The 14,675-nt window shown below is 37.1% G+C and overlaps 1 protein-coding gene across 2 annotated transcripts in view; it reads left to right on the top strand.

The window, feature by feature from the left end:
- The window catches only part of USF3 (upstream transcription factor family member 3), a 50,792-nt gene that overhangs the window by 22,322 nt on the left and 13,795 nt on the right, over positions 1–14,675 (top strand). The window contains exons 2-6 of one of the 2 annotated variants that reach the window (XM_044251407.1): positions 4,434–4,549; positions 6,243–6,307; positions 7,458–7,486; positions 8,698–8,780; positions 13,716–13,812. In XM_044251407.1, coding sequence (XP_044107342.1) covers positions 6,261–6,307; positions 7,458–7,486; positions 8,698–8,780; positions 13,716–13,812 — 256 coding nt within the window. In that variant the 5' untranslated portion in view covers positions 4,434–4,549; positions 6,243–6,260. Of the gene's footprint in view, positions 1–4,433; positions 4,559–6,242; positions 6,308–7,457; positions 7,487–8,697; positions 8,781–13,715; positions 13,813–14,675 lie in introns of both variants that reach the window. The other variant, XM_044251406.1, reaches the window with a different exon arrangement.

Raw genomic sequence — 14,675 nt, 5'->3', positions numbered from 1 at the left:
AAAGCCTCTGTCTTTGGCTTGGGTCATGATCCCAGGGTCCTGGGATAGCCCCGCATCAGCCTCTCTGCTCAGTGGGGAGCCTGCTTCCCTTTCTCTCTCTGCCTGCCTCTCTGCCTGCTTGTGATCTCTGTCAAATAAGTTAATTAAAAAAAACTTGTTATTTTCAAATAATTATAGACTCAAGGAAAGTTACAAAAATACTATGTACTACTGAATCCATGTACTACTGTTGTACCTCCCCCTAGTAGTGACGTATAGCTGTAGGACAATATCAAAACTAGGAAGTTGATATTCATTAACTAATTTGTAAATTCATCTTTTTAAAAATTATTTTTAAAATTCCCTTTGCTGCCCAATATGTTAACCACTAGCCACATGTAACTATTTAATTTAAATTATTCAAAATTATGTAAAATTAAAAGTTAATTCTATGGTCTCACTAGCCACATTTCAAGCATTTAATACCCACATGTGATGAATGATGGCCATATGCACAGTGCAGATATAGACTATTTCCACTGCACAAAATTCTTTAATAACCCTGTTCTAGACTGTGTTCTTCTTGAGGGAAGACTTGCCTTTTTCATCTTTATATCTGTAATTCCTAGGCAGTGTGGGCACTCAGTCCACACCTGAATGGTTGGGTCTGGTCCTACCCTCTTGTTTTACATGTGAAGAATTGTGGGCCCTAAGTTGTGATAAATAAAATGATACCTCACTTTTGAGTAGCACATCTTGAATGAGAACTCATTTTCCTAATTCCAGGTTCACTGTTCTTCCCATGTGGACTCATTACTTTGTGAATTCATTGATTTGTCTCAGTTTTAGAGAAACAATATTAAAATAATACACTTCTCAAACTTTACGGTGCAGAAAAATCAACTAGGAAGCTTGTTAGAACTTCATATTTCTGGACTGTCCAGAAAGTAGGTCTGGGGTGGGGTATAAGAATCTGTATTTTAAACATATGCTTTATCAGTACCGTGTGGTAGTAGCATAAGGAGAGCTTAAGAGAGAGCCTAGAAGTGGAATGGACGTTCAATTTTTAACAAGGGTACCATTTGAGGAAAGGAAATCTTTTCAACACATGATGTCGGAACAACTAACTATCAATACGGAAGAAAAAATGAACTTAACCCCTATCTCCTGTCTTACATAATATGGATCGCTGATCTAAATATGACAATATCATAATCCTTGTAGGAGCAATCGTAAGAGAATATCTTGGGGATGAATAAAGGTTTCTTGGACAGGCCATAAAAGGAATCATCATAAATTAAAAATTGGTAAGTTTTACTTCCTCAAGACCTTTTGCTTACCAAAAGACACAATTAGGAAAATGCATAGGTAGACCACAGAATGAGAGAAAATATTGCAGAATACATTTCAGATAAAGGACAGGTATCCAGAAGATGTAAAAACTCAGAATATATGAAGATTTTCTGTAAGTCAACAATAAAAGGATAAATAATCCAATTAAAAAACTGGCAAAAAGTTATGAGCAGACAAAATAAGATCTACAAATGGTCTAAACATGCACAAGAAAAAGTACTCAATATTATCAATCATCTAGGAAATGAAAATTAAATGAAAATGAGACTCCTCGGGACGCCTGGGTGGCTCAGTTGGTTGGACGACTGCCTTCGGCTCAGGGCGTGATCCTGGAGTCCCGGGATCGAGTCCCACATCAGGCTCCCAGCTCCATGGGGAGTCTGCTTCACTCTCTGACCTTCTCCTCGCTCATGCTCTCTCTCACTGTCTCTCTCTCTCAAATAAATAAGTAAAATCTTTAAAAAAAAAAAAAAAAAAAGAAAAAAGAAAATGAGACTCCTCTATATAAATACCAGAATGGTTGAAATGATTAAGTAAGCAAAACCCAATTTTGGAAGGATATGGAGCAACCACAACTCTTACATTTTGTGTGGGAGTCCAGAATGGTATTGTCACTCTGGGGAAAGTGTGACAAATGTTTTTATAGAAGTCTTTTCGTGGATATCCTTTTATAGGTAGTATATCTTGGGTGGATACTTAGGAGTAAAACTGCAGGGTGTGTAAGAAGCATTTCTACTCCTAGATATTTACTCAGCAGAAAGAAAGATGATATCCACAAAAAATGTGACACAGAAATGTTCATGGATAGCAGCTTTATTCATAGTAGCCAAAACACAGGAATAGGCCAGGTGTTCATCAACACAAAAATGAATAAACTGAACTATAAACTCCCACACAGTTACAAAGTGGTACTCAGCAATAAAAAGGAACAAACTACTGGATGAATTTCAAAAGCGTTAAGCCGAGTGAAAGCTTGACACAAAGGGATTCTCAGTTAAGGCATATAAAGCTCAATGGTGAAAAAAATGAGAACACCGGTTGCCTCTGTGGGAGTAGGGGGAGGTATTGATTAGAAAAGGTCATGAGAACTTTCTCTAGTCATAATAATGTTCTGCACCTTGCTACGGGTTGGGTCAAACAAGTGTGTGCCTTGGTCAGAATTCACTGAATGTTGTACTTAAGATTTGTGCGTTTCACTCAATGTAAGTTTTGCTGTGAGGATCAAAAACAGTTTTAAAAGTTGTGATTTTGGGGCGCCTGGGTGGCTCAGTGGGTTAAGCCTGTGCCTTCAGCTCAGGTCATGATCTCAGGGTCCTGGGATTGAGCCCCACATCAGGCTCTCTGCTTAGCGGGGAGCCTGCTTCCTCCTCTCTCTCTGCCTGCCTCTCTGCCTACTTGTGATCGCTCTCTTTGTCAAATAAATAAATTTAAAAAAAAGAGTTGTGATTTTGATGCAAGTGATCTCAAAACCACACTTTAAGAACCATTGTATTTGATTAATTTCAGAAACAATTCTCTCTTACCATGAAAAATAGTAATTCATGGGTTACTAATATAACATTTAGAAATTTTGCCTTAAAAATTCATGGCACTTTAAATATTTTAAAAGGTATATTTGTAAAAGTAACATTTCCTTATTAGTAGGTTAATGAATTGGTGGACAAGGACTTAAGACAGTATTATATAGTTTATTTTTTTCAGTAAGTATTCTTTTCTAATGTGAGGGATGCAATTTTAATATCAGGAGTAGCATCTGGAAACAGTTGTGCATTGATAAACATAGTTGAATTGGTTAAAATGTGGTTTAAGATGGATATTTATAGAGCCATTTGGGAAAGCGGATGATAAACCTCTTTCAGTTAAACCCCTGCCTCTCACCCCCACCCCCATGCAATGAATATGTTTACTTATATGATATGATAGGCCTCTAGCATCATTTACTTTAAGATTCTAAATGTTTAGAAGATTGGAACTTTTACTTCATGTATCTTAATTGGAACATGAATGTGCAAACTTTCAGAAGTCTCCAGAGGAACAATGGGAACTCTGACACTAATGACCAAATGGTGGTGACTCATGGATACAGGGGAAATCTGACCTTATGGGTTTGTAGGTGAAATTTTATGTTCAGTTGTGTTGCTGTATCCCAACTAATCTCTCTTATAATAGGTGATCAGTCAGATGCCTGAAATTCCACCAACTAAAGATACCTGCCCTCCTCTCTAAAATTTCCTGATAAGAATCCCCTGGGGGCATTATTAAGTTTCAGACTCCTCCCTTAAAGATTGGAATTCCTCCCTCAGAGACTGATTCAGTGGGTCAGGGATGGGCTGACAATTTTGTAGTTTTTTTTTTTTTTTTAAAGATTTTATTTATTTATTTGGCAGAGAGAGATCACAAGTAGGCAGAGAGGCAGGCAGAGAGAGAGAGGAGGAAGCAGGCTCACTGCTGAGCAGAGAGCCCGATGCGGGACTCGATCCCAGGACCCTGAGATCATGACCTGAGCTGAAGGCAGCGGCTTAACCCACTGAGCCACCCAGGCGCCCCAATTTTGTAGTTTTTAACTAGTACCTTGTTGAAAATACAAATTCCTGGGTCCTACCCAACACTTCCTTGGGAAGAAGCCCCCAAATCGACATGTTTTAGAGCATATATGATGAGAGGCCGTCTTCTCGTGTCACTGCCACACCCTTGAGTCAGTTCTGTCACTGTCACAAGAGAGGAGAGGAAAGTAGGAGACTGAGGGAAGGTAATTTATGATTGAGGGCAGATCTTAGTGTAAGACCTAGGTGGAGGAAGGTAAGAACTTGAAGGACAGTGAGCTGTCTGAGAGGAAGGAGAGAATCTCCTGGGAGCCATCCAATGGCTGTAGTCCTTGCTACCATATTTTGGTGGGGGAGGGCCGGGGGACATGGGCAACCCACTGGAGAGTGACTTTTTGAAGCAACTACGTTCATTAGCTTTCAAGTGGTGGGGAGAATTCAGGGTAATTCTGTATGCCACTAAAAATTTGTCTACATGCCAGGGGTTGCCAGTCATTTTACATGCTGTTAATGGAAACCCAGCAACTATAAACATACATTGATTTTTCTCTTGTGTAGTAAGAAGAAGACATAACTTATAGACCATCTTCTGGCAGAAGATGATAGATTTGGATCAGAAACGGGAGGCGTTGGAAGCCAGGAATCAAAAGTGAAGAAATTCTGCAAGCCCTTGGGTGAGAAAGGTGACAGGGATTTATTTATTTACTCACACACCTCACATTGTTGTTTTGTGGTTATCTAATGTGAGTGTGTTGCTTTTAGGCTGATGTGTGCCATCACTGATGTTAGGGAGAGGGTGGAATCAGCTGCTGGAAATGGGTCTTGAGTGCACATTTCTTCATAGACTGCTTCAGCCAATACTTCCTGTCATTACCTTGTCAGCATTCACTTCTTATTTTCCTGGACCCTTCTTCCACCTTTCCAGGGCTAGAGTGGAACCTGAAATACCTTCATTATTATTCATGGCTAACATTGGTTGAATTCTTTTTTTGCTGCTGCGTACCCTGCTGCTGTGTTCCACGTGCATTTTTTATTTCTTTCTCAAAATAAGGGTCTAGATGCTTTAATTATTGTCCATTTTGAAGACGAAGCATCTGAGGTTCCAAAAGACTAATCTAGCTTGCCCAGGACTTTATGGCTAGGAAATGGTAGAACCTGATTTTAAACTCATGCTTGCTTGCTTTCTCTTCCTTCCCTCCCTCTCTCCCTCCCTCCCTCTCTCCCTCTTTCCTTTCTTCCTTCCTTCTTCCCTACCTTCCTTCTCTTAGAGCACTTGCATGTACAGACATACATGGTAGGGGGGAGGGACAGAGAGAGAGGGAGAGCGAGAATCCCAAGCAGGCTCCTTGCCTACCTTGGGGCCCACTCAGGCTCCATCTCACGACTCTGGGATCATAGCCTGGGCCAAAATCAAGAGTTGGACACTTTAACCACCCAGGCACTCCTGATCTCATGCTTTCTGACTTCTAATTCCATACCCAGAAAATGGGAAACTGCCCTTGCACCTCCTTCAGTGTGCAGGAACAGGTATCCTGGCTGGACAGACTGCTTTTGAAAGGCCGTCAGTCCCTGAGACTTAAAAACATTAAGGTTTTCATTATGAAATTTTTGAAAATCAGAGAAGGGAGAGAAAACACCTATAATATTGCTGGCCTTACATAACTATAATTAACTAGTATCTTCATGTATTTGCTTTCAGGCTTTTGGGGCATATGAATATATTTTCTTATAGTATGTATATTCTTTAGTATCCTGATATTTTAAGTATAAGTAGAATTTCCATACTCGTATATTTTCATGACTCTCGAGTGATAACATAAGACTTCTAGCAGTTTGAGAGAAGGCTAGCAAATAAGTGAATGAGTTGATTGAGCGGTTGCTTCCGTGTATGGAATATTATGTGTCTGTGCACTTGTCGCTTTTGTTTTTTCTGTGTTCAGAGGGGAGGTCTATTGTTTTAGTTTAAATTTTGTAGAACACTTTAAACAGTACCGTGAACAAAGAACATACTCTCCCAAATCAAATATGTTTTACCTGTTGTTCTAGGTCTTGTTCAAATCCACACCACCTTAATTAAGCCTTTCTAGATTTTCAAGCTCATGATGATCTTTCTCTATTCCAGTCTTCTCGAGCGCTTCCTGGCTGTACCTCCCATTTGACATTCACCATGCCCTCCATTTGCTAGTTGCGATGTTTTTTGTCCTGTTTTCTTATACCTTTCTCTATCCACAACAGCTAAGCTAGCGCTTTTTTCATGACATCACTTTTGTTTTTTTAGCATTTTGGTATTCAAACCAAATTGCTATTAATCATTTTCTCTGACATACTGACTTTAAACTTTCTGGTGTGTCTTTCTTTGCCTTGTAGGTTCCTATCACTGTAATCATGCCAGAAATGACAGAGAATGAGACTCCTACAAAAAAGCAGCACAGGTACGTAGCCCCGGTCCAAAAATAATATATAGTTTGGGCAGATAAAAAGCAGAATTAGTCCCTACTTTGCTAAAAAAGGCAGTCCTCAGGGAACTTTCTTTTAGGTGCCTGGAAAATCATTGCTCTTCAGAATATGTGTGGATAAATAAATACAGATGTACCAAAAGGAGTATAGAGTTAAAATTTACCTGTCCTCCTTATTTTATTAACACTGTAACAAGTAAGAATGATAGGAAGTAATTAAAATTGTATAATACCAAATCTGTGTTAAATGTTTACCTTCTCCTGAAAATTTTACTTGCACACAGTATTATAGTCTTTATAGATCATAAATTCATTTAGACTGAAGTCAATTTAAATAGGCGTTTTGTGACATTACAATTTTCTGACATTATAATTTTCTAACATTACAATATGCACAGCAGTATATTACTTCTGATTCTTTGTATAAGCCCCTTTCTGAATTTCCAGCATTTGGGGCAGTGTTTCTGCTTAGAATTGCATGCCTGGTGCTTTCATTAATATTAAAATCCCCATTCTCTTTCTTTACCAAATAGCTATTAGGGAATGCTAATGTTTGTACATAAAAGGGAAAATCAGTGGTTTTAGGAAATTAGCTTTTAGGTACACAAATGCAAAACATGGCTCAAATGCCAGTAATCTGTGCCTGGGTGCTGTTGGCTGCCTTTTTTCTCCCTGGGATTAAAAGTTTCCTCCTGTTCTTATTAAAAGTTTCCTCCTGTTCTTGTATCCCTTACACATTCACAGCACCCCTTGCCAGCCACCAGGGCAAACATCAGAGGTCACCTACTTGGGGTATCTCTTTGAGAGTTGACTAGCTCTTTAATTACATTTTTCAAATAGTTAAGGTTTTTTCAGTGATTAATTTACTTCCCAACCAATGACTTCTGGGTATGGAAGAATAGAGAATTGTAGTTACTTCTAGAAATTGTGGATTCTAAATTTACATTGATGTACCTACAGTTATGTTTTCCATACCATAATATTTATTAAGAAAATGTTTCTTTGGGTGGTTTCCTGTTGATACAACAAATACAAATTCATAAAATTTATTCTTATAGTTCTCAAAATATAAAGTGTTAAAAATGTTTTCCCATTATTTTATGTTCCTTTTATCTTTTTGTTTCAGAAAGAAAAACCGGGAGACACACAACGCAGGTAGAAACAACAATTTCAATTATATTTGTTAGCACTTTTTGCATTCAAAATGAAATTATACTGTAGTTGATTTTAAGTTTTTGTGTTGTAAGCATAGCATCATTATTCATTATGTTTTAGGGAAATGTTCCTTACTTTTTTTTTTTTTTTAAGATTTTATTTATTTCTTTGAGAGAGAAAGCATGAGTGAGGAGGAGGGTCAGAGGGAGAAGCAGACTCCCTTCTGAGCAGGGAGCCCTAAGTGGGGCTCCATCCCAGGACCCCAAGATCATGCTGAAGGCAGATGCTCAGCTGATTAAGCCACCCAGGTGCCCCTGCTCCTTACTTTTTTATTCCTTTATTGTTTAATTGACAAAAAGCCCCCAGTCTCACGAAGATGGTTTGCTTATCTTCTGATTCATTGTCTATTTAAATAATTTAAGGATGAATATGTATCCCTGGAACTAGTGGTTTAAGTGGTTTCACTCACTGAGGAGGTCCAGCTCTACCTCTGCCAAATGGAATAAAGAGTATGTGTCTTTGCAGAAATTCTAGAAGGGGCTGGCTGCCTACAGGAGTAGGGGAGAGATGAGCAGCAGGCTGTAGGCCTTAAAGGTCCTAGAAATGTGAAGAGTCTTAATGAAGTTATGGAGTCCTCAATTACAGAGAAATACAGAAAATACATATTTGATTTTATCTCAAAATATCAAAATTCTAGGCCAAAGCCATATAAACATTTATAGAAGTAATTGTATGTACTTTTACAATTTGGTACATTTTATAACACTTTATTTTTCAGGGGCTACAGCCTTCTAGTCATCGTAATAGGTGTTTTAAGGTTCTGTAATCTAAGTAGGTCTCATTTGCCCATATGAAAATGCAGCTGTTTAGTAACTTAGCTTGTTAGTAGGTTCTTAAATTTCAGTTATCACTAAAATCTCTAGTAATTACTTGAAACATAGTTAGCAACTTCTGTTTATAATTTGAATTTAATTATTATAGATCACATTTTAAAATGTTAATAGAAGTATTACTTTTATCAGTTCCTATAATACTAGACTTAAAATATGACATTCTTAGAAATCTAATTGTAGTTATTTGTCTCCAATAGATACTGTTTGATAAAATTTTGTTAGGGATTTCTTTACCTAAAATTTCTTTACCCAGGGAGAATAATAAACTTTGGCATTGGTACCATAAGATTTGATAAATGGATTTTCCTCCCTGTCTAGTGGAGAGGCATAGAAAGAAGAAAATCAATGCCGGAATAAATAGGATAGGAGAGCTGATCCCGTGTTCCCCTGCCCTGAAGCAGGTAAGAAGTCCACTCATATTTTCATTCCTTACTTGTGAAGAGATAATTCTCTAAGTTGTTTCTTTGCTCAGAATGATTATTTTTGTTTCCTGTTGTTTATGGTATATAGTTACTTGCCTCATTGTTTTTCATTTCCTTAATTTTCTATATATCTATCTTTAATTTCCCCATACTTATAGCAGTCTTATAGCAGAGCATTCTACATGGTCAGATGGACCACATAATTTTTAGATCTTTAAGATCTTGAATTATTCAGTCCTATGATTACCTTTATTTATGTGCTATTATATTTACCAGGCATTTCTTTTATTTTCCGTCAATCATATTTTTTGTCTTAAATTCTTACCTAGAATCTTCCAAAGATCTCTATTTTATTCTCGGTGCCCTATCAACATCCAGTGGTACATAAATCTCAGCTTTTAAACAGGACAGTATTCCTTCATGAATAAAGCTTTTTGTTTCCTGTGATAATGAGGATAAAATGTGCTTACTGAAAACAAAACAAAATAAAACAAAATGGAAACAATATGGAAGGCATAAAAAAGTTTGAAAAACAAATTGACATGCTACTTCCAAGTTATAACTACTATTATGACTATTATATTATTATAACTATTGTTGTTACACATCTTACACATGCTGTTACACATTGCTTTATGATTATATATCTATATCTATATTTAGACCCCAAGTGCTGTTTTATAACCTTCCTTGTCATTTTCACTCACTGGTATATACTAGACTTTTAGTTACAGATACCCTTCCTCATATGATCTCCTTTCTTTTTCATGGCTATGTAGTGTTTCATTATAATGGGATTTCATAATTTGTCTTAGCCTTTTGGTTAGTTTTTAATTAAATTAATATATGTGAAAATTAATATATAAACATAACAAATAGCACTAAAAACCTTACAACAACAATATGAGCCTCTGGACTTCTTGCTTCCCAAGTCCAGTACAACAGCTTAAAGTCATCCATTCTCAACTCTTTCTTCTGAAATAACCTTTATATTTTGAAATAATAAGCTTATATTACTGTATCTTAATATTTCTGTTTTAGATTTTATCTAATGTCTTCTTATTTTTTTCCTTTGGCTTCTCCTTGTCTAATCCTCCCAATATAATTCTACTCAAACTTTTGGTTAAATTAGTATTCAGTTTTTTGGTTTTTAGACTGAAAATATGGTTAATTGTAGGAGGGAATACTATTACTATGTTTTGTCTTGTATGTAACTTTTGTGTTTTGGGGGGGGTTAATAATTGCCTCACTTTTCATTTGCTTACCTGTTTATATGCCAATCTTGATATTTATTTAAATTTTTTAAAATTTATTTTTAAGTAAGCTCTATACCCAATGTGGGGCTTGAACTCACAACCCTGAGATCAAGGGTCCCATGCTCTACTAACTGAGCCTCTTAGGCACCTCTCTCTATACCTCTCTTTAATTCTTTCCACACTTCCAACTGTCTCTTTAGGGTTACTGCATAGTCAAGTGTATCACATAATTTGTTTTCTCTTTTTCCTTTGAGACTTTACTTCTAGAACCTTCTGCCGTTCTTCAGTCTCAACTGGTCTTTTCCAACTCTTCTGTTTTTAAATTTCAGCTCTCATACTTTTAATTTTAATTTAATACTTTCAAGAGTCTTTTTCTTATTCTCTTTGGTTTTTTTTTTTTTCATATTGTATGTTTGGTTCATGAATACAACATTATGTCATCTCTGAGAATGTTATATAGGTTTTTAATTTTTTTTTCTTGTTTTTGTTTCTTCTAATTTTCTTTTTTTCCCCTTTGTTTTGTTGTTTTGTCTTTCATTTTGGGGACTTTGCTTAAATTTTAGTGATACTTAGCTGTTTTCTCATATTTGAGAATGAGGCATTAAAAAGCTGATTGAATAGGCTTGACTTTTGGTGCTCTTAACTGCTGAGTGATTAAGTGGTAAGCTAGTATTATTGTTTTGGGGGCACTAAAAAATATCAATATTGGTAGCTTGTTTACTTTTGGGACTAACTATAACTTTTATTTTCCAGAGAAGAATCCTTCAGCACCCTATCTAGGAGGGGAAAGGGTGGGAAGAAGAGTATAAGGCTGGTTGCCACATTCAGGGAGCTGGTTGGGGAAAGGGTGCTGGAGAGTCTCATGCTTTAGGAGGCAGAATTTTACTTCACCCTCCTGTCTTCATTGAGTTGCCTCATCTTGTCCACTTCTGTGCCAACCATCCCTGAGGCCAAAATTCTCTAGTTCAGATTTTACAGAACTTGTCTCCTGCATTGGTACAGCTGCATAGGATATGTGTGTGGGAGAGAGGGGGTTTTTATTACTGCATAAGAAGAGTCTTTCCACCACTCTCTTCAGTTTAACCCATTCCTCACCGCACCTTTTGTGGTAGCTGGAGCTTCCCAGTCCATCCTGTACCTCCCCAGGCTTTCAGAGGGCCAGATCAATTTGCTTGCTTCTCAACACCATCTCCCTTGGCAAGGTCTTACGCTTCACTTTCTTTTCATTCTCTTCTACAGGGTTGTACTTAGTCTTGCATATGTGTATTTTTTCATTTGTGTGTGTGTGTGTGTGTTTAATGTACTTTGAGTTTCGTTAACATGATAGCAAATTTAAGGGCAGGAACTCTCTTCTGATTGTTTTTCTTTCTCCACATGTCAATGTACAGGAGTTTCTCAGGAAATTTTGGTGTTTTCCCAGTAATATCTTATTTTCCTGCTCTTGGTTTTCATTCCTACAAGTTTCTCTGAAAGGAAACCATAGTCATTCAACTTCCTTGCTGTCCTAGAATGTGCAATGGAAGTCAGTATTTGGCTCCCAGAAGCCAAGTAGATTAAGATTTTCTTCACTGTTGCTACACGTCCTCAGCCCTGTGTGCAGTAGAGAGGCAAGTAGATGGGCATTATCATGTTCTGCCTTTGTCTCAACTCTTGCTTTAAGAAAGGATAATATTAAGGTGACTCTTTATATGCCCTCTGGTTCCAAAATTATGGCCAGAGGGATATCAGGGTCACCAAGAATAATTTGGAGATTGCCAAAGACTTGTTTTAAAGTATTTTCAAGTCTGACCGAGAACTCTGACATTTGGAAACAACTAAGAAAATATGAATATTTTCAATCATATTTAAAAAAAAAAGAAAGGATAATATTTATCTTTTCTCTCTAGAGTAAAATATTTCCTAGATTATATTGGATTTCTGTTGGGACTCAATCTAAGAAACCCAGGTTTGTAACTTTGTGAACCAAAGCCCTGAATCACTGATTCCACCTGAAAAGAGCTATCTAAGAACGTACTGGGGATATTTAATAATATACATACTGGAATAGAAATTAAACATTCACTGCAACATTTTTAATAGCTGAATAATAAAAAACCAAAATGCCTCTTATACAGATTAAATAGTTGTCAGTAATGGACTCAAAAATAAAATAAATTCAGCCTTTAGAAAGTATAACATAGATATCTAAACTCTACAATGAAATATCTCCAAGATATATTTTTATTTTTATTTTTAAATTTTATTTATTTATTTGACAGAGATCACAAGTAGGCAGAGAGGCAGGCAGAGAGAGAGAGGGAAGCAGGCTCCCCACTGAGCAGAGAGCCCGATGTGGGGCTCGATCCCAGGACCCTGGGATCATGACCTGAGCAGAGGCTTTAACCCACTGAGACACCCAGGTACCCCTCCAAGATATATTTTTAAATAAAAAAGAACAATGTAGGATACTGTTTATCTGTTCTGTGTTGTCGTTGTTGGTTTTTTGTTTTGTTTTGTTTTGATAGATAAAAAATCCATGTATCAGCGTAGAATGTTTCTGGAAGGATATACAAGTAACTTTATGGCAGTTGCCTCTGGAATAAGGTCTAGAGAACTAAAACCAAAAGGAATGTCATTCATTATGTTTTAATAATTGTTCATAGAGTAAAGAAGTCTAAAATCTTCACATTTGAATGCCCTCTCTGGCCTCTTCCTCCTACCACTCTTCCCCCATATACTTCACTCTAGTTCCTCTCACTTCACCATGATTCCTCCAGTGTGCGAACACAGCCCTGCTTTGGGGCCTTTGTCCTTGTTGATCCTAAGACCTGGAGCCTTTTCCTCCAGGTATCCATGGGGCATACTTCCTGGTACTTCCTTCAGGTTTTTGCTTTGTCTTACAAGAGAGGCCTTCTCCGGCCTATCCATGCAAAATAGATTATAGTACAGTATCTTAGTTTGGGCTCTTATAAGAAAAAGAACATAGCCTGGGTGGTTTACACAACAGAAATTTACTTCTCACAGTTCTGGAGGCTGCAAAGTGTAAGCATACATCAGTTCCTGGTGTAGGCTCTTTTCCTGGCTATGTCCTCGCATGACAAAGAGTGCGATCACCTCTCTCATGTCTTTTCTTCTAAGGGCACTGATCTCATTCATGAGGGATCTACCCTCATGACCTAACTACCTCCCAAAGGCCCACCTGCAGATACCATCATATCAGGGATCAGGGTTTCAACATGAGTTACAGGGGGACATAAACATTCAATCCATAGGACAGAGTGACCTCTGCCATCTCTGGCCTCCTCTTTACCCTGCTTTATTTTTTCTTCATAGCACTTAGCATTACCTGATTTTATATAAATATACAAATATATAAATATATAAATGTGTGTGTGTGTGTATAAATATATATATAAAACTTGTATATTCCTGCAGGTCAGGAATTTTGTCTCTTTTGTTTATTATATCACCAGTGCTTAGAACAGAACCTGCCACATAGTAGATGTGCAATAAATACTTAGTAAATGAAAAATGAACAGTAGAAGCATTTGAATATGGTGCCTGTTTAATTTTGAAAAGATGCATATCACATATATGTGATAAAACCAAAGCTCTAAGTTTCTTCTGGCAAGTTCTTACTCTTCAGTGAAACTTTTAAATGGTTAATTCTCTTCGGCAGAGCAAGAATATGATCCTGGACCAAGCCTTTAAATATATAACAGAATTGAAAAGGCAAAATGATGAACTCCTGCTTAATGGAGGAAACAATGAGCAAGGTAAAGATTTGAAGATAATCTTTTTGTTCAGTGTTCAGGTCTTTGTGTCATAGGGCAACTTATAGTGGATACAGAAGGCTTTTTTTGACCAGAAACATTGTTAAGATTGTATCTTCAGTGGGTCTGAGAGAATAGTGTTGTAAAATAAATTCATTGTAGTTTACCTACCCACCCGCTCCTTGAACAGCTCTAATCTTTCAGCCATACAGAATTTTGATTTTGGACTCTTCTGTGTACTTTGTGTTTGCTTAACTCATGAGACAAATAATGGTGGATCTCTTTTATTCCGCTTGGATCTTCCAGCTAGGGGATGTAGGGGAGAGTCCTGCTCAGTGTAACTTAAAAATAAAATAAAGATACGCTCGGGCCAAGACTTAGCTGTGAATTAACTCAAAAAGTCAAAACATTCCATTCATAATTGTTTATATTGCATGTAATGTGTGTTTCAGACTGCCTGATCATTTAATGGAATTTGATTTTTATTAGTCATTATTTTTTAGATAATCACATTGTTAAAAAATTTTCAGTTTTTTATAACAGCTGAAAAGAAAAATATCCCAAGCAAGGATAAAGCTCAGAGCGGTAGGCAGTTTGAATTGTCCTTTATTTATGGCTCTGACTAGAGCAGAGAAAGAATTTCCTGTGACAGTTCAGTAGGTCACCTTAAAAGGAGAGGAACAAAGGTAGAATTTGCTGAGGTGGGGGCAGCGTTGGGCTGTGTTCATTGTATATCCGGAAGGTCAGCCTTCTGAATTCTCATTGCTTACTTTAAGTTAGTTGTCCCCTTACCCACTTCTGCCCCACGTCAGCTGTCTTTTACAACTCAGGCCTTGTTTTATGATGCTGGTAGGTAGTTTCATAAT

This window comes from Neovison vison, chromosome 6 (assembly GCF_020171115.1).
Source record: "Neovison vison isolate M4711 chromosome 6, ASM_NN_V1, whole genome shotgun sequence".
NCBI lineage: Eukaryota > Metazoa > Chordata > Mammalia > Carnivora > Mustelidae > Neogale > Neogale vison.
This window is presented reverse-complemented; position numbering and strand designations above follow the sequence as displayed.